The 18,805-nt window shown below is 37.7% G+C and overlaps 1 protein-coding gene across 1 annotated transcript in view; it reads right to left on the reverse strand.

The window, feature by feature from the left end:
• Cpq (carboxypeptidase Q) overlaps positions 1-18,805 on the reverse strand; it is a 517,237-nt gene that overhangs the window by 319,370 nt on the left and 179,062 nt on the right. Inside the window, exon 4 of the mRNA XM_021183241.3 lies at positions 4,733-4,940. Within this exon, the coding sequence (XP_021038900.1) occupies positions 4,733-4,940 (208 nt within the window). The remainder of the gene's footprint in view (positions 1-4,732; positions 4,941-18,805) is intronic.

Consider the following 18,805-nt stretch of genomic DNA (forward strand, 5'->3'; position numbering starts at 1 on the left):
GGATCTGGCAGATATCTACAGAACATTTTACCCTAAAACAAAAGGATACACCTTCTTCTCAGCACCTCATGGTACCTTCTCCAAAATTGACCACGTAATTGGGCACAAAACAGGACTCAACAGATACAAAAACATTGAAATTGTCCCATGCATCCTATCAGATCACCATGGACTAAGGCTGATCATCAATAACAAAATAAATAATAGAAAACCAACCTTCACGTGGAAACTGAACAACACTCTTCTCAATGATACCTTGGTCAAGGAAGGAATAAAGAAAGAAATCAAGGACTTTTTAGAGTTCAATGAAAATGAAGCCACAACATACCCAAACTTATGGGACGCAATGAAAGCATTTCTAAGAGGAAAACTCATAGCTCTGAGTGCCTCCAAAAAGAAACTAGAGAGAGCACACATTAGCAGCTTGACAACACACCTAAAAGCACTAGAACAAAAGGAAGCAAATTCACCCAAGAGGAGTAGACGGCAGGAAATAATCAAACTCAGGGGCGAAATCAATCAAGTGGAAACAAGAAGAACTATTCAAAGAATCAACCAATCAAGGAGCTGGTTCTTTGAGAAAATCAACAAGATAGATAAACCCTTAGCCAGACTAACTAGAGGGCACAGGGAAAGTAATCTAATTAACAAAATCAGAAATGAAAAAGGAGACATAACAACAGACCCTGAAGACATCCAAAACACCATCAGATCCTTCTACCAAAGGCTATACTCAACAAAACTGGAGAACCTGGATGAAATGGAGAAGTTCCTGGACAGATACCAGGTACCAAAGTTGAACCAAGATCAGGTTAATGATCTAAACAACCCTATATCCCCCAAAGAAATAGAGGCAGTCATTGATAGTCTCCCAACCAAAAATAGCCCGGGACCAGATGGGTTTAGTGCAGAGTTCTATCAGACCTTCAAAGAAGATCTAATCCCAGTTCTTCACAAACTATTCCACAAGATAGAAACAGAAGGTACTCTACCCAACTCATTCTATGAAGCCACAATTACTCTGATACCTAAACCACAAAAAGACCCAACAAAGATAGAAAACTTCAGACCAATATCCCTTATGAATATTGATGCAAAAATCCTCAATAAAGTTCTTGCTAACCGAATCCAAGAACACATCAAAACAATCATCCATCCTGACCAAGTAGGTTTCATCCCAGGGATGCAGGGATGGTTCAATATACGGAAATCCATCAACGTAATCCAGTATATAAACAAACTCAAAGACAAAAACCACATGGTCATCTCGTTAGATGCAGAAAAAGCATTTGACAAGATCCAACACCCATTCATGATAAAAGTCTAGGAAAGATCACGAATTCAAGTCCCATACCTAAACATGATAAAAGCAATCTACAGCAAACCAGTAGCCAACATCAAAGTAAATGGTGAGAAGCTTGAAGCAATCCCTCTAAAATCAGGGACTAGACAAGGCTGTCCACTTTCTCCATACCTATTCAACATTGTACTTGAAGTCCTAGCCAGAGCAATCGACAACAAAAGGAGATCAAAGGGATACAAATTGGAAAAGATGAAGTCAAAATATCACTTTTTGCAGATGATATGATAGTATATATAAGTGACCCTAAAAATTCCACCAGAGAACTCCTAAGCCTGATAAACAGCTTCGGTGAAGTAGCTGGATATAAAATTAACTCAAGCAAATCAATGGCCTTTCTCTACACAAAGAATAAACTTGCTGAGAAAGAAATTAGGGAAACAACACCCTTCTCAATAGTCACAAATAATATAAAATATCTTGGCGTGACTCTAACTAAGGAAGTGAAAGATCTGTATAATAAGAACTTCAAGTCTCTGAAGAAAGAAATTCTAGAAGATCTCAGAAGATGGAAAGATCTTCCATGCTCATGGATTGGCAGGATCAACATTGTAAAAATGGCTATCTTGCCAAAAGCAATCTACAGATTCAATGCAATCCCCATCAAAATTCCAAATCAATTCTTCAATGAATTAGAAAGTGCAATCTGCAAATTCATCTGAAATAACAAAAAACCTAGGATAGCAAAAACTCTTCTCAAGGATAAAAGAACCTCTGGTGGAATCACCATGCCAGACCTAAAGCTTTACTACAGAGCAATTGTGATAAAAACTGCATGGTACTGGTATAGTGACAGACAAATAGACCAATGGAATAGAATTGAAGACCCAGAAATGAACCCACACACCTACGGTCACTTGATCTTCGACAAGGGAGCTAAAAACATCCAGTGGAAGAAAGACAGCATTTTCAACAAATGGTGCTGGCACAACTGGTTGTTATCATGTAGAAGAATGCGAATCGATCCATTCCTATCTCCTTGTACTAAGGTCAAGTCTAAGTGGATCAAGGAACTTCACATAAAACCAGAGACACTGAAACTTATAGAGGAGAAAGTGGGGAAAAGCCTTGAAGATATGGGCACAGGGGAAAAATTCTTGAATAGAACAGCAATGGCTTGTGCTGTAAGATCGAGAATTGACAAGTGGGACCTCATGAAACTGCAAAGCTTCTGCAAGGCAAAAGACACCATCAATAAGACAAAAAAACCACCAACAGATTGGGAAAGGATCTTTACCTATCCTAAATCAGATAAGGGTCTAATATCCAATATATATAAGGAACTCAAGAAGGTGGACTCCAGAAAGTCAAATAACCCCATTAAAAAATGGGGCTCAGAATTGAACAAAGAATTCTCACCTGAAGAATACCAAATGGCAGAGAAGCACCTGAAAAAATGTTCAACATCCTTAATCATCAGGGAAATGCAAATCAAAACAACCCTGAGATTCCACCTCACACCAGTCAGAATGGCTAAGATCAAAAATTCAGGTGACAGCAGATGCTGGCCAGGATGTGGAGAAAGAGGAACACTCCTCCATTGTTGGTGGGATTGCAAGCTTGTACAACCACTCTGGAAATCAGTCTGGCGGTTCCTCAGAAAATTGGACATAGTACTACCGGAGGATCCAGCAATACCTCTTCTGGGTATATATCCAGAAGATGTCCCAACCGGTAAGAAGGACACATGCTCCACTATGTTCATAGCAGCCCTATTTATAATAGCCAGAAGCTGGAAAGAACCCAGATGTCCCTCAACAGAGGAATGGATACAGAAATTATGGTACATTTACACAATGGAGTACTACTCAGCTATTAAAAAGAATGAATTTATGAAATTCCTAGCCAAATGGATGGACCTGGGGGGCATCATCTTGAGTGAGGTAACACAATCACAAAGGAACTCACACAATATGTATTCACTGATAAGTGGATATTAGCCCAAAACTTAGGATACCCAAGATATAAGATACAATTTGCTAAACGCATGAAACTCAAGAAGAATGAAGACCAAAATGTGGACACTGTGCCCCTTCTTAGAATTGGGAACAAAACACCCAGGGAAGGAGTTACAGAGACAAAGTTCGGAGCTGTGATGAAAGGATGGACCATCTAGAGACTGCCGTATCCAGGGATCCATCCCATAATCAGCTTCTAAACGCTGACACCATTGCATACACTAGCAAGATTTTGCTGAAAGGACCCAAAGATAGCTGTCTCTTGTGAGACTATGCAGGGGCCTAGCAAACACAGGAGTGGATGCTCACAGTCAGCTATTGGATGTATCACAGGGCTCCCAATGGAGAAGCTAGAGAAAGTACCCAAGGAGCTAAAGGGATCTGCAACCCTATAGTTGGAACAACATGATGAACTAACCAGTACCCCGGAGCTCTTGTCTCTAGCTGCATATGTATCGAAAGATGGCCTAGTCGGCCATCACTGGAAAGAGAGGCCCATTGGACTTGCAAATTTTATATGCCCCAATATAGGGGAATGCCAGGGCCAAAAGAATTGGAATGGGAGGGTAGGGAAGTGGGGGGCGGTATGGGGGACTTTTGGGATAGCATTGGAAATGTAATTGAGGAAAATATGTAATAAAAAAAAACAGTGAAAAAAAAACATTGATGCAAGTTTTGTATCATATTAAGTACATGTGATTTCAGTAAGTACCTATGATGTGCCCAATACATATAAGCTTTCTGGTGGATAATGCCTCATCTACTTCTCGTAGTAATTCCGTTAGTGATTTAGTTCTTTATAAAGGTTAGCAACATGCTCATTTCTTGCAGATAATTCTCTAATTCCCAGGAAGTAAATATCCCATTATTTACCACTTGGCTAGTGGATATTTCCTTCTAAGATCATTTAAAACATACATAAAACTGGAATCTACACTTGAACTGTGGACTAAAGCTGGGTTTTGGTATTTCCTTGAGCTTAGATACTTTCCCAGCCACTTTGTGCCTATGTACAGACTTAGACAAGTGAGTTTCTATATAGGTTAGTCTCTTTGCTTTATAGTGAAGGAACTAGATTCTATACTATTGTAATTTGAAATGATTTTTAAAATATTCATAAAATTAACACAGTGTCAATCATTGGCCTGAATTCTCATTCTAAAGGATATATATGCAATTTTCTCGGCTGTTCAAATTGAACCTTCACACTATGGGATCAATTCTGATCTTGAATTCGTCTTTCCTTCTTTATTGTAGTGAACATTTTAATGGGAAAAATATATGATATTCCAGCTTTAATGAGTCTATGAAGACCATCTCCACAGATTCATTTTCTCTCCTTGTCACTATTCTAAAAATGGCCACCTGACTGGGGTACCCTATGCCAGAAGACAAAGACTTCTACTTTACTCACTTCCTCTGGATACGTGCTCCCAGTGATCTCTGCCACAGTATTGAAGGAATCAGTATCTGGATAGGTCTTTGCTCCCATTTCCAGATGAATGACAATTTTGTTCCCACGAGAAGCCATTCGAGACATCATTTCTGCATCTTCTACTGTGATACAGGCCGTTGGAATCTTGGGCACACCATCTTGATATTTCTGAGCACCTGTGTGAGGACTTGAGAAGAGAAACCACCATATTAACTTAAATGTGAAAACTGCTTCAAAACTCTTATATATTGACCCTAACATTCACTGTCTTTTACATATTCAGAGTAGGAACATTTGTCTTTTATATAAATATATCTTTTAATCTTAATAAAACTGTATAAAATTAAGTTTAATATTTATGTCATTTAAAAACTACATAATATTTTTATAATTTGGATAGTCCTAGTATGAAATGTTGACACAATCTCTTACAGAGAGTGACAAAGCTGTCATAACTAAGAAGTGAACACATGTACAGAAGGCAAGTGAGCCACAGAAGATAGAGACAAGTTCTACATGTGTAGCAAGAAACTGGTTCAGATTCTCTCAGGTCTGTAGATTCTTTTCTTTTCTTTTCTTTTCTTTTCTTTTCTTTTCTTTTCTTTTCTTTTCTTTTCTTTTCTTTTCTCTTCTCTTCTCTTCTCTTCTCTTCTCTTCTCTTCTTTTCTTTTCTTTTCTTTTCTTTTCTTTTCTTTTCTATTTTAAAGACAGGGTTTCCCTGTATAGCCCTGGCTGTCCTGGAACTCACTATGTAGACCAGGCTGGCCTCAAAATCAGAAATTTGCCTGCCTCTGCCTCCCATGTGCTGGGATTAAAGGCATGTGCCACCACACCCAGCTAGGTCTGTAGTTTCTTAATGACACTTAGCTTCCCTTTTTCTCTTCCAAACACAAAACACAGAATATACAAACCTTGTAATAAGGTAGAAAGTTGCATAGAAAAATGGTAAAACAACTAAGAAATACATATGTTGCTATGAAGAATATGGGTTATTTTACCGTAGGGAAAGGAAATCTATCATATTTATGACACCAAAGGGGATGTATGATGGTTAATCTGTATGTATTTATGTCTGCACCTATATGAATGTTTACCTATGGAGGCCACAAGTTGATGGTAGTTATTTTTCTCTAGTGTTTCTTGCTTTATTTACTGAGAGAAATCTGTGGATGAACCCAGAACTTGCTGATTCATCTAATTGTAATAGCTATCATACACCTGGAGATCCTCTGTTTCCGTCTACGGACGTTCTGGGATAAAAGGCAGGCAGGCTACCTGTCTACCCAGCTTTTATATGGGGACTGGAAATCTAAGCTCTGGTTCTTATACTCTTATGCAAAACATTTTGATTCCTGAGCCATCCCCCTGGCCACTATGACAATATATCTTAATTTTCAGCTTGCTTGAAGAGCTGCCTAAAATGTTAGTAAAGACGACTTCTAAGCTCTACTACAAAAATTCTGTGTCATGGCTGTCATGAAGTGAAAGCCCTTGTCATGTGCTCCTTTCATCATGATAGTCTGCATTATCTTCACCACATCAAAATGGTTACAATCAACCATGGGTGGAAACCGTAAAACCAGGAGCAAAGATAATTCTGTCCTGTTTTAAATTCTTTATCTCAGGTGTTTGTCATAGTGACTGAAATTCTGCATAACCCAGAAAATTAGTTAAGATCTAGATGCTAACATTGAAAGTGTAGAGTGTTAAACACATACAAGATATTCCAACAACTCAATAATGAAAATAAAATCCAATGGAAGACCAGGCATGATTCAATAGATAATTCTTCAAAGAAGATACAGCAAAGAGTAATAAGAACATGAAAAGTTTCTACACATTCTTTCTACAGGGAAATGTAAATAACAACCATATAACCATGTAGAGCTGTTACCTCACATTCACTAAAGTAGCTTTGAAAAGGAGGACAGATAGACACAAGGCCTGGGGAAGATGTAGAGAAAATGGAATACTCACTCACTGCTGACAGGAATGTAAATGGCAATCAGTTTTGGCAAATAAGTTCCTCAAAAATTAAACATGTACTTAGCATCTGTGAAGTAGCTGCCACTGCCTGCAGTTGAATACTTGGGCCCAAGCATGTGCTGCTATCTCAGTCAGGATGTTGTGGAAGCTTCGGGACTGTCCCTGTACAGCAGAGCAGATCACCTTGGCTGGTCCTTGAAGTCGATACCCAAGTAAGGTACAAAGTCAATCTCTCTGTGTCCTGATCTTATAGACAAGTGAGGAACTTTCCTAGAAGCTCTTGTCTCCATGAGTTCCATCATGCCTTCCCTGAATTTTCCCTGAAGTTGCTTTTGCCAGCTATTTTGTGCCAAGGAAAACCACTAATATACCATACGACCCAGTACATATATATACATATGTGTGTGTGTGTGTGTGTGTGTGTGTGTGTGTGTGTGTGTATGATAGATAACAGCAGGATTCTTTTTTTAGATTTTAATCATAATCTGGACTTTACTTTTTATTGAAAATAGATTTTTTTCAGACAGCATATAGTAGCAAGCCTAATATCCATCAACTAATATCCATGGGTGAGAAAAATATGGTATATCCATATTGTGGAATACTATTCAACCATTTAAAATGATGTCTCACCACATGTTGCAGCAGAGACAAAGTTTGGAAACATTATCCTAAGTGAGAAAATTTTCAAAAAACACATATTATAAGATGCTACTTATATAACATGTCTAGAGCAGACATATCTTTGGAAATAGAAAGTAAAATGTAGTTTATGAGTGGTAGACAAGAAGGCAATGTTAATGAATGCAAATGGGTATGCAGTTTCTTTGGGGTGATAATGAAAATGTTCTAACATCAGTGACAGTGATTGTACAGACCTGTGTAAATATCAAAATGATTGCACTACACAAGTTGAAGGTAGATTTTATAACTTTTGGATTATATTCAAATAAAATATCCATTTATAAAAATCAAGATAAAGTTCCAGATTTTAAATTAGGGAATCTTGGTATTCTTTGTATTGGAAAATTGTATATCTGTATACCCTCTTTATAAGACATGTGATAGTACACACAAAAGATAAAATGGGCATATAAAAAGTGAACTTGAGAGCTGCAATTAGGTTCTCAAATCTCATTAAAATTATTGTGCATTTTACAAAAGTGACATAATTTGAACACAGCTGAATATGTCCCATTTATACATAAAACACAGGCAATGTCTGAGCAAGTAAGTTTGAAATTTACTACGTGATTGCCACACATATCTCTAATGCCTTTAAAGCTAATCTCCTCTGACTAGTTCTTTTCTAAATATACAAGGCTCTAATGTCGCTGAGGATTTTGAAATCTGCAAGACCCATAGCAGTCTGGGACAAGAGGACAACAGGATTGTGTAGGGGGAAAGGACTGAAAACCCTGAGGGTCAGCAGAAAGAATGGAAACATGCAACTTCAGTGGTAGGAGGTTGAGGAGACCCTCCAGAATGTAAACAGAGATCTGGGAGATGAGAGACTCTTAGGACTCAGAGAGAGCGACCTTAAATGAAATGTCCTACATTGGGGGGATGGAACTTGTAAAGCCCATCTCCAGCAGAAAGACAGGGCATCAAGGGGGGATGGGATTGCCATTCTACAGTAAAAATTCTGACCCGTAATTGTTCCTATCTGAAAGAACTTCAGGGATGGAAATGGAGCAGAGCCTGAGGAAAAAAAGGTCCGTTGTCAAGTCCAAAGTGGGATCCAGCTCAAGGGGAGGCCCCAAGACCTGACACTATTATGGAGGCTATGGAGCGCTCACAAAAAGAGACCTGTCCTCCGAAAGGCACAATGAGCAACTGAAAGAGTCAGATGCAGATATTTGCACCTAACCAATGGTTGAATTAGGGGAAAGCTGGAAGAAGCTGAGGAGGAGGGCGACCCTGTAGGAGAACCAGCAGTCTCAATTATCCTGGACCCCTGAGATCTCTCAGATACTGGACCACCAACTAGGCAGCATACATCACCTGCTATGAGGCATCCAACACATATACAGCAGAGTTCTGCCAGGTCTGGATTTAGTCAGAGAAGATGCTCCTAACCCTCAAGAGACTGGAGGCCCCAGGGAGTTTAGAGGTCTCCTGGGGTGGGAGTTGGGGATGGGGACATCCATGTGGAGACAGGGAACCTGGAAGGAGGTATGGGATGTGGAACAGTGAGAGGGTGGACTGAGAGGAGAATAAAATCTGGAGTTTAAAGTAAGTAAGTAAATAAATAAATAAATAAATAAATAAATAAATAAAATTAATTTGAAAGTAATTCTCTTGAAATAATTACAATTTACTTCATTGTATTTTATTTAAAATCTAGCACCATAAAAGTATATTTTTCAGACTTTTAAATGTCATTAACAATAGTAAATGTAAATTTGTTTAAGACTTTTATACTGTCATTAACTACACAAAAGTATAAAAGTTTCTATCATGTAATTTTATGAAGATAAAAACCAAAACAGTCTACCTCCCATGAGTTAGGAACAAAAGGCTTGCTCAGTAGAAGAGGGAGGGCAACTTTTTACTCCTAACTTCTGCAGTTCAGATGAACAGGGTAGAAAAGAGGCAGAAATAAGTCAGATTCCTAAATCTATTCCATAGAGGAGCGGAGCTGTGATGGTTGGGGAGGTTACCAACAAACATGATTCATATCTTAAGTTCTATAGATCCCAGTAAGGAGACAGTTTATAAGCAAAGGCTTGGAGAGGATCAACTTCCCAAACAGAAAAAAAAAAGAAAGATAGCCAACATGACCAGAGTGTGAAAAGAGGAAAATGGCCAGGATGCTGAGAAGAAAAAGAAACTCTGAATTTTAATATCCATAGCACATAGGAGCAATTTCTGGCTCCTCTCTCTAAAATACAAAAATATAGAGAAGATTCAAGGACAACATGAAGCAGCTCTCTATAAAACAAATGAAAGTTTTTATATAGTTAAAATTTTACACTTCACATTTCAGCACTTAAAAAGTATGACATAAATATTAAATTTTGTTATGTAATTTGTAATTCAGATTCAGCATCACAAAGTGCATGTTTCTCATTTGATTTTGTTTCTTCTTAGAATGCTTTGCTTATTAATACTTTCTCTGTCACATTAACTTGGCCTCTCATTTCCTCTTCTAATATAGCACATCTGTAGCAGTACTAAGCAAAGTGGAGATTTATAATAATAAAATATCAATGTATGTGGTTCATTAAATAGTGGTGATGAGTGTGATATGAGAGAAACCAAAATCATTTGGCAGATACCAACTATAACCTTAGCCAAAGAAATGTCCTGTGTGTCCAACCACCTACTGTTGTCTATGTCAGCTCTAAAAGCCCTGGAACTAATTTATGTGGTAGTTTGACTATGTTTGGCCCATGGGAAGTGGCATTGTTAGGAGGTATGGTCTTGTTGGAGGAAGTGTGTCATTGGATAAGTAGGCTTTGAGGGCTCTTAGTACTCAAGCTATTTCTAGTACAGAAGAGAGCCTCCTTCTGGCTGCCAGTGGAAGAGAATCTCCTGGCTGCCTTGATCTAACTGTAGAACCTTTGGCAACTTCTCCAGCACCATGTCTGCCTGCATACTGCCATGCTTCCTTCCATTATAATGGACTGACCCACTGAAATTTAAGTCAGCCCCAAGTAAGTATTTTTCTAAGAGTTGCCTTAATCATGGTGTCTCTTCATAGGAATGAAATCCTAACTAAGACACCTTACAATGCATAGCATATCGTACTTCTTAACATTTTGGCTAAGATTGAATGAAGACATTTGAAATTTTTAACACTTATTATTCACTGAACTTCAAAGTAAACAAAGAATAGAGCTGGGGCAATAACTCAGAGTAAAGATTTAGCTATCCAAACATAAAGACCTTAGTTCAAATCCCGGGAACTCACACAAAGTCTGACATACCAGCTTGTATCTGTGATCTTAATTCTCCTATAGCAATATGGCAGAGATAGAAGAATCTTTAGAAGCTTATAGGCCATGTAGTCTGGCTTAAATAGTAGTGGGTAACAAAGAAACCATGCCGAAACAAGATAGAAAGATAGGCCCAACAAACAACCAAAGTTCTTCTCTGACATGCACATGCAAGGGATGGCATATATGCACCAATACTCACACATGTGAATACACATATATATCTTATATGCATCCCAGAAAGAGGCAGCAGAGACAATGAGAGAGACTTGAGGAAAATATATATGACAGAAAGCATCAATTTAGCATCTAAAAGAAAAAGCACAGGAGCTGTGTTTTCTATGCCCAACCCCATGGGAACAAATCTAAGAATGCTTATAACAGAGAGAAATGCATGGTTAAGCCTGGCCCCATTTCCCCACTTGTGGGATTCACACATATATTTGTCTCTAATAGGTGCTAAGACACAGTTAAGAAGCTTGCTTTATTAAGTGTTTCCTAAGCCCCATTGACTGTGCAAAGTTTTCCACATATACTTCTTCCATCTCATAGAGGAATAGGTTTTGTGAAATATTCATTAGTCCCCTCATAATAAAGAGTAAGACAAGAATATAGTTTGTGGCATACAAGTTTAATCTATTAAGATAATGCTTGTCTTAATATTTCTATCCATCCTGCATAGAGATCTCCACTCATTCTCTGTACCAGAAAGTCCAAAGCTGTGTTGTAGAAAATATTTTGAAAGATGGTTATGGTTTTGTTCTTTCCTTGTAACATGCCACCCCCTACAAGTTCCACTGTACTCCCCAACACACATGGACTTCTTACATAACAGAAGGTGTTTTCCTTCTCCAGTGTGGATACTCCAAGAATTTGGCCAGGTAGTTGAGCATTTTGTTTCAGGTTCAGTTAGATGTATTTTCCTGTAAGCCCTCTGTAACTACCTGAGTAGCCTTGGAGGCGCCCCTTCTCCACAGCTCTCCCTACGTTATACTGTAGCCAAGTGACTTAATGTTACACTTTAAGTTTTAGAGATGTTAGAGTATATCTTTGTGTTCAATAAATGTATTCATGCTGAATGTCTTTAATCATAAAACATCCAAATAATAAGCAATAAAGAAGTTTTTAGCCAGGCAGTGGTGGTGCATGCCTTTAATCCCAGCACTTGGGAGGCAGAGACAGAGGCAGGTGGATTTCTGAGTTGGAGGCCAGCCTGGTCTACAGAGTGAGTTCCAGGACACCCAGGGATACACAGAGAAACCCTGTCTTGAAAACAAAACAACAACAACAAAAAAAACCAAACAAACAAAAAGAATTTTTTAGTAAAATGACAATAGTATATGAGATTTTTAAATAAAAAAGACAATCATCAAAACATATTACTAATATATATGGATTCCAGATAAAAGTCGCTTAAAACACTTTGGAATGTTCAAAAAGGAAAAACAAACTATACAACATATATTAATATAACTACAGATCTTTAAAATGTAAAATGTAAGTAAGTATACATACTTGAACTGAAATGAACTTTTCAAAAACTAAATGTTGGGTCTGAAGCAATGGCTTAGTTGGTAAAACACTTGTTGTGCAAGCCTAAGAACCTTAAGTTTGACTCCAGAGTCCACATTTAAAAAGCCAGGTGGAAGATTTTCAACTGAAAGGGCCAGTAAATATCTTCAACAAAATTATAGAAGAAAACTTCCCTAACCTAAAGAAAGAGATGCACATGAACATACTAGAAGCCTACAGAACTCCAAAGAGACTGGACCAGAAAAGAAATTCCTCCCGTCACATAATAATCAGAACAACAAATGCACTAAATAAAGATAGAATATTAAAAGCTGAAAGGGAAAAAGATCGAGTAACATATGAAGGCAGGCCTATTAGAATGACACCAGACTTCTCAACAGAGACTATGAAAACCAGAAGATCCTGGACAGATGTTATATAGACTTTACGAGAACACAAATGTCAGCCCAGGCTACTATACCCAGCAAAACTCTCAATTTCCCTAAATGGAGAAACCAAGGTATTCGATGAAAAGACCAAATTCACACAATACCTTTCCACAAATCCAGCCCTTCAAAGGATAATAAAGGGAAAACTCCAACACAAGAAGGGAAAATACACCTTAGAGAAATCAAGAAAGTAATCCTTCAACAAACATAAAAGAAGATAACCAGAAAAACAGAATCCCAGTACTAACAACAAAAATATCAGGAAGCAACAATTACTTTTTCTTAATAACTCTTAATATCAATGGATTTAATTCCCCAATAAAAAGACATAGACTAACAGACTGGCAACATAAACAGGACCCAACATTTTGCTCCATACAGGAAACCCACCTCAGAGACAAAGAAAGACACTACCTTAGAGTAAAAGGCTGGAAAACAATTTTCCAAGCAAATGGTCTGAAGAAACAAGCTGGAGTAGACATAATAATATCGAATAAAATTGACTTCCAACCTAAAGTTATCAAAAAAGACAAGGAGGGGCACTTCATACTCATCAAAGGTAAAATCTTCCAAGAGGAACTCTCAATTCTGAACATCTATGCTCCAAATGCACGAGCATACAAATTCATTAAAGAAACTATGGTAAAGCTCAACACACATTGCACCTCACATAATATAGTGGGAGACTTCAACACCCCACTCTCATCAATGGACAGATACTGGAAACAGAGGCACAGTTAAACTAACCGAAGTTCAGAACCAAATGGATTTAACAGAGATTTATAGAACATTTCATCCTAAAACAAAAGGATATACCTTCTTTTCAGCACCTCATGGTAATTTCTTCAAAATTGACCATATAATCAGTCACAAAACAGGCCTCAGTGGATACAAACATATTGAAATAATCCCATGCACCCTATCAGATCACCATGGACTAAGGATAATCTTCAATAACAACATAAACAATAGAAAGCCAACATTCACATGGAAGCTGAACAACACTCTACTAAATGATAACTTGGTCAAAAAAGAAATAAAGAAAGAAATTAAAGACTTTTTAGAGTTTAATGAAAGTGAAGCCACAAAATGCCCAAACTTATGGGACCTAATGAAATTGGTCCTTAGAGGAAAACTCACAGATATGAGTGCCACCAAAAAGAAACTAGAGAGAGCATACACTAGCAGCTTGACAGCACACCTAAAAGCTCTAGAACAAAAGGAAGCAAATTCACTCAAGAGGAGTAGATAGTAGGAAATAATCAAACTAAGGGGTGAAATCAACCAAGTGGAAACAAAAGGAACTATAGAAAGAATCAAGCAAACCAGTAGCTGCTTTTTTTTTTTACATAAACCCTTGTTCAGACTAACTAGAGGGCAAAGGGAAAATATGCTAATTAACAATATCAGAAATGAAAAGGGAGACATAACAACAGAAGTTGAGGAAACACAAAACATCATTAGATCCTACTACAAAAGGCTATAGTAAACAAAACTGAAAAACCTGGTTGAAGTGGACAATTTTCTAGACAGACACCAGGTACCAAAGTTAAATCAGGATGAGATTAATGACCTAAACAGTCCCGTATCCCCTAAAGAAATAGAAGCAGTCAATAATAGTAGCCCAACCAAAAGAAGCCCAGGACCAGATGGGTTTAGTACAGAGTTCTATCAGATATTCAAAAATGACCTAATTCCCATTCTCCTCAAACTATTCCACAAAATAGAAACAGAAGGTACTCTAGCCAATTCATTCTATGAAGCCACAATTAAGGTGATACCTAAACCACAGAAAGACCCAACAAAGAAAGAGAACTTTAGACCAGTTTTGCTTACATGCAAACATACTCAATAAAATTCTCCCAAATCGAATCAAAGAACACATCACAATGATCATCCATCATGATCAAGGAGGCTTCATTCCTTGAATGCAGAGATGGTTTAATATATGGAAATCCATCAACGTAATCCACTATATAAACAAACTCAAAGACAAAACTCACATGATCATCTCATTATATGCTGAGACATCATTTGGCAAAGTCCAAAAGTTGTTTATGATAAAATTCTTGAAAAGATCAGGAATTCAAAGCCCATACCTAAACATAATAAAAGCAATATACAGCAAACCAGTAGCCAACATCAAACTAAATAAAGAGAAACTTGAAGCAATCCCACTAAAATCAGGGAATAGACAAGGTTGCTGACTTTCTCCCTACCTATTCAATGTAGTACTTGAAATTCTAGCCAGAGCAATTAGAAAACAAAAGGAGATCAAGGGGATTCAAATTGGAAAGGAAAAAATCAAAATACCACCATTTGCAGATGATATGATAGTATATGTAAATGACCAAAAAAAATTCCACTAGAGAACTCCTAAACCTGATAAATAGGTTCAGTGTTGTAGCTGGGTATAAAATTAACTCAAACAAATCAGTGGCCTTTCTCTACACAAAGGATAAACAGGCTGAGAAAGAAGTTAGGGAAACAAAACCCTTCACAATAGTCACAAATAACATAAAATACTTTGGTGTGACTCTAACTAAGGAAGTGAAAGATCTGTATGATAAGAACTTCAAGTTTCTGAAGAAAGAAATTGAAGAAGATCTGAGATGGAAAGATGACCCATGCTCATAGATTGGCAGGATTAATATAGTGAAAATGGCTACCTTGCCTAAAGCAATGTGCAGATTCAATTCACTCCCCGTCAAAATTCCAACTCAATTCTTCACAGAGTTAGAAAGGGCAATTTGCAAATTCATCTGGCATAACAAAAAACCTAGGCTAGCAAAAACTATTCTTATCAATAAAAGAATGTCTGACCTCAAGCTGTACTACAGAGCAATTGTGATAAAAACTGCATGGTACTGGTACAGCAACAGACTTGTAGATCAATGGAATAGAATTGAAGACAGCTATGGTCACAAGGGAGCTAAAACCATCTAGTAGAAAAAAGACAGCATTTTCAACAAAAGGTGCTGGCTCAACTGGTGGTTATCATGTAGAAGAATGCGAATTGATCTATTCTTATCTCCTTGTACAAAGCTCAAGTCTAAGTGGATCAAGGAACTCAATATAAAACCAGAGACATTGAAACTAATAGAAGAGAAAGTGGGGAAAACTCGAAGATATGGGCACAGGGGAAATTTTCCTGAACAGAACAGCAATGTCTTGTGTTGTAATATCGAGAATTGACAAATGGAAACTCATAAAATTGCAAAGCTACTGTAAGGCAAAAGACACTGTCAATAAGACAAAAAGACCACCAACAGATTGGGAAAGAATCTTTACCAATCCTAAATCCGATAGAGGACTAATATCCATTATATACAAAAAAGTCAAGAAGCTGGACTCCAGAAAATCAAATAACCCTATTAAAAATGGGGTACATGGCTAAACAAAGAAATCTCAACTGAGAAATACTGAATGGTTGAGAAACACCTGAAAATATGTTCAACATCCTTAATCATCCTGGAAATGAAAATCAAAACTATCCTGAGATTCCACCTCACACCAGTCAGAATGGCTAAGATCAAAAATTCAGGTGACAGCAGATGCTGGCAAGGTTGTGGAGAAAGAGGTTGCTGGTGGGATTGCAAGTTGATACTACAGCTCTGGAAATCATTCTGGCAGTTCCTCAGAATATTGGACATAGTACTAGTGGAAGAAGATGTTCTAACTTATAATAAGGACACATGTTCCACTATGTTCATAGCAGCCTTATTTATAATAGCCAGAAACTGAAAAGAACCCAGATGTCCCTCAACAGAGGAATGGATACAGAAAATGTGGTACATTTACACAATGGAGTACTACTCAGCTATTAAAAAGAATGAATTTATGAAATTCTTAGGCAAATGGATGGATCTGGAGGATATCATCCTGAGTGAGGTAACCCAATCACAAAAGAACACACATGACATGCACTCACTGATAAGTGGATATTATCCCAGAAACTTAGAATACCCAAGATACAATGTGCAAAACACAAGAAAATCAAAAAAAAAGGAAGACCAAAGTTTGGATACTTCATTCCTTCTCAGAATGGAGAACAAAATACCCATAGAACTAGTTACAGAGATAAATTTCGGAGCTGATATGGAAGGAAGGACCATCCAGTGATTGCCCCACCTGGGGATTCATCCCATAAAAACAAAACAAAACAAAACAAAACAAAACAAACAAACAAAAAACAAAAACAAAAAAAAAACATCAAACCCAGACAGTATTGTATATATCAGCAAGATTTTGGTGACAGGACTTTGATATAGCTATCTCATGTGAGACTATGCCAGTGCCTGGCAAATACAGAAGTGGATGCAAACAGCCATCATTGGATGGAACACAGGGCCCCCAAAGAAGGACCTAGAGAAAGTACCCAAGGAGCTAAAGTGGTCTGCAACCTTATACAAGGAACAACAATATGAACTAAACAGTACCCTCAGAGCTCATGTGTCTAGCTGCATTTGTAGCAGAGAATGGCCTAGTTGACCATCATTGGGAGGAGAGGCCCTTGGTCTTGCGAAGATTATATGTCCCAATACAGGGGAATTCCAGGGCCAGGAAACTGGAAGGGGTGGGTTGGGGAGCAGGGCAGGGGGAGGGTATAGGGGACTTTCTGAGAGGAAACTAAGAATGAGAATAACATTTGAAATGTAAATGAAGAAAATATCAAGTAGAAAAATTAATGTTAAAAAAAATCCAGGTGAAGCAAAGGACACCTGCATCCAGTACTGGGAGGTACTTATAGGAAGATTGTTAAACTTGCTGGCTAGACAACCTAATCTTCAAACTCTCAGATTCACAAAAGACCCTGTCTCACAAAATATGTTTCCAACTGAGGTCCAACCTGACATCAATTTTAGTCATTTATAAACATGTAGAGACATATATATGGACACAGAAACATAATTATATACACATATACATACTCCAATAAATAAAAATATCATTAAAATTGTTTTAGATATATTTATTTATGTGTATGAGTGTGTGTGTGTGTGTGTGTGTGTGTGTGTGTGCGCACCATGTATGTGTTTGATGCCTGTGAAGGTCAGAAAATGGTGTCAGATCTGGAACTAGAATTACTGAAAGTTGTGAACAAGCTGGGAATTTAACCCAGGTCCTTTTCAGGAACTTCCATTGACTACTGGGCTATTTTTCCACCTCTAAAATGTTATATTCCAAAGAATCAAAAATAAAGGCAAGAAACATAGTTGAATGGTAGACTATTTGCCTAGAATATGAAAGGCTCAAAATTCAACACCCAGTATTTCAAAATCAAAACAAATTCATAATAGTAAAATAGCATATACAGAGAATGAGACATACATAGCTAATTAATACTTGCTTCAAATAAAGGTTTTTAAAAAAATAATATAAAAAGCAATACCCAGATTCTACTTAGTGAGTGTGAGGAATATGTGTGTCCTCCAACTATTCCCGAATGCTCTCCTGTACAAAGGCTGAAAAGTCCCAACCATTTTCCAGCTTCCTTACACCTGCCCCTTACAAAAAGTTAGTCCTGTAAGATGATATTCAAAGTAAGATTCTTGCAGAGATGGCTAGAAAGCATGTCCCTACGCAAATATCAAAGCAAAGGTTCAGAGAAGGAAATCTGTCCTTCTGTGGAACTTTGAGTAAAAATTCCCCTATAGGTTCATATAATTGAATGGCTAGTCACCAGGAAGTGAAACTGTTTGAAAGGATTATAAGGGTTAGGATGTATGGAGAAAGTGTTTTGGAGAAAGTGTGTCACTAAGGGTGGACTTTGAGGCTTCACGAGTCCATGTCAGGTTCAGTGTCCTTCTCACTGCCTGTGGAGCAGGATGCAGTTCTTAAATATTGCTTCAGTGTCTGCCTGCATGCCACCGTGCTCCCTGACATGATAGTAATGGACTAAGGTTCTGAAACTGTAAGGCAAGCCCCTAATTAAATGTTTTCGTGTATGAGAGTTGACTTGGTCATAGTATCTCTTCACAGCAACAGAACAGTGACTAAGGCCCCTTCTATCTGCACCTTGCTGTTTCTACTCATTTAGAGTAAGAATGGATGCCTAAAGGACCAGCAGTTGTCTATGTCCACATATCAGCCAGCAGAAAGATAAAACCATAGGTGGAAAAATGGATAGAATGAGCCTGGATCTCTCACAACATAACAATTCA

Source organism: Mus caroli, unplaced genomic scaffold (genome assembly GCF_978045245.1).
Source record: "Mus caroli unplaced genomic scaffold, Mus_caroli_1 scaffold_16, whole genome shotgun sequence".
NCBI lineage: Eukaryota > Metazoa > Chordata > Mammalia > Rodentia > Muridae > Mus > Mus caroli.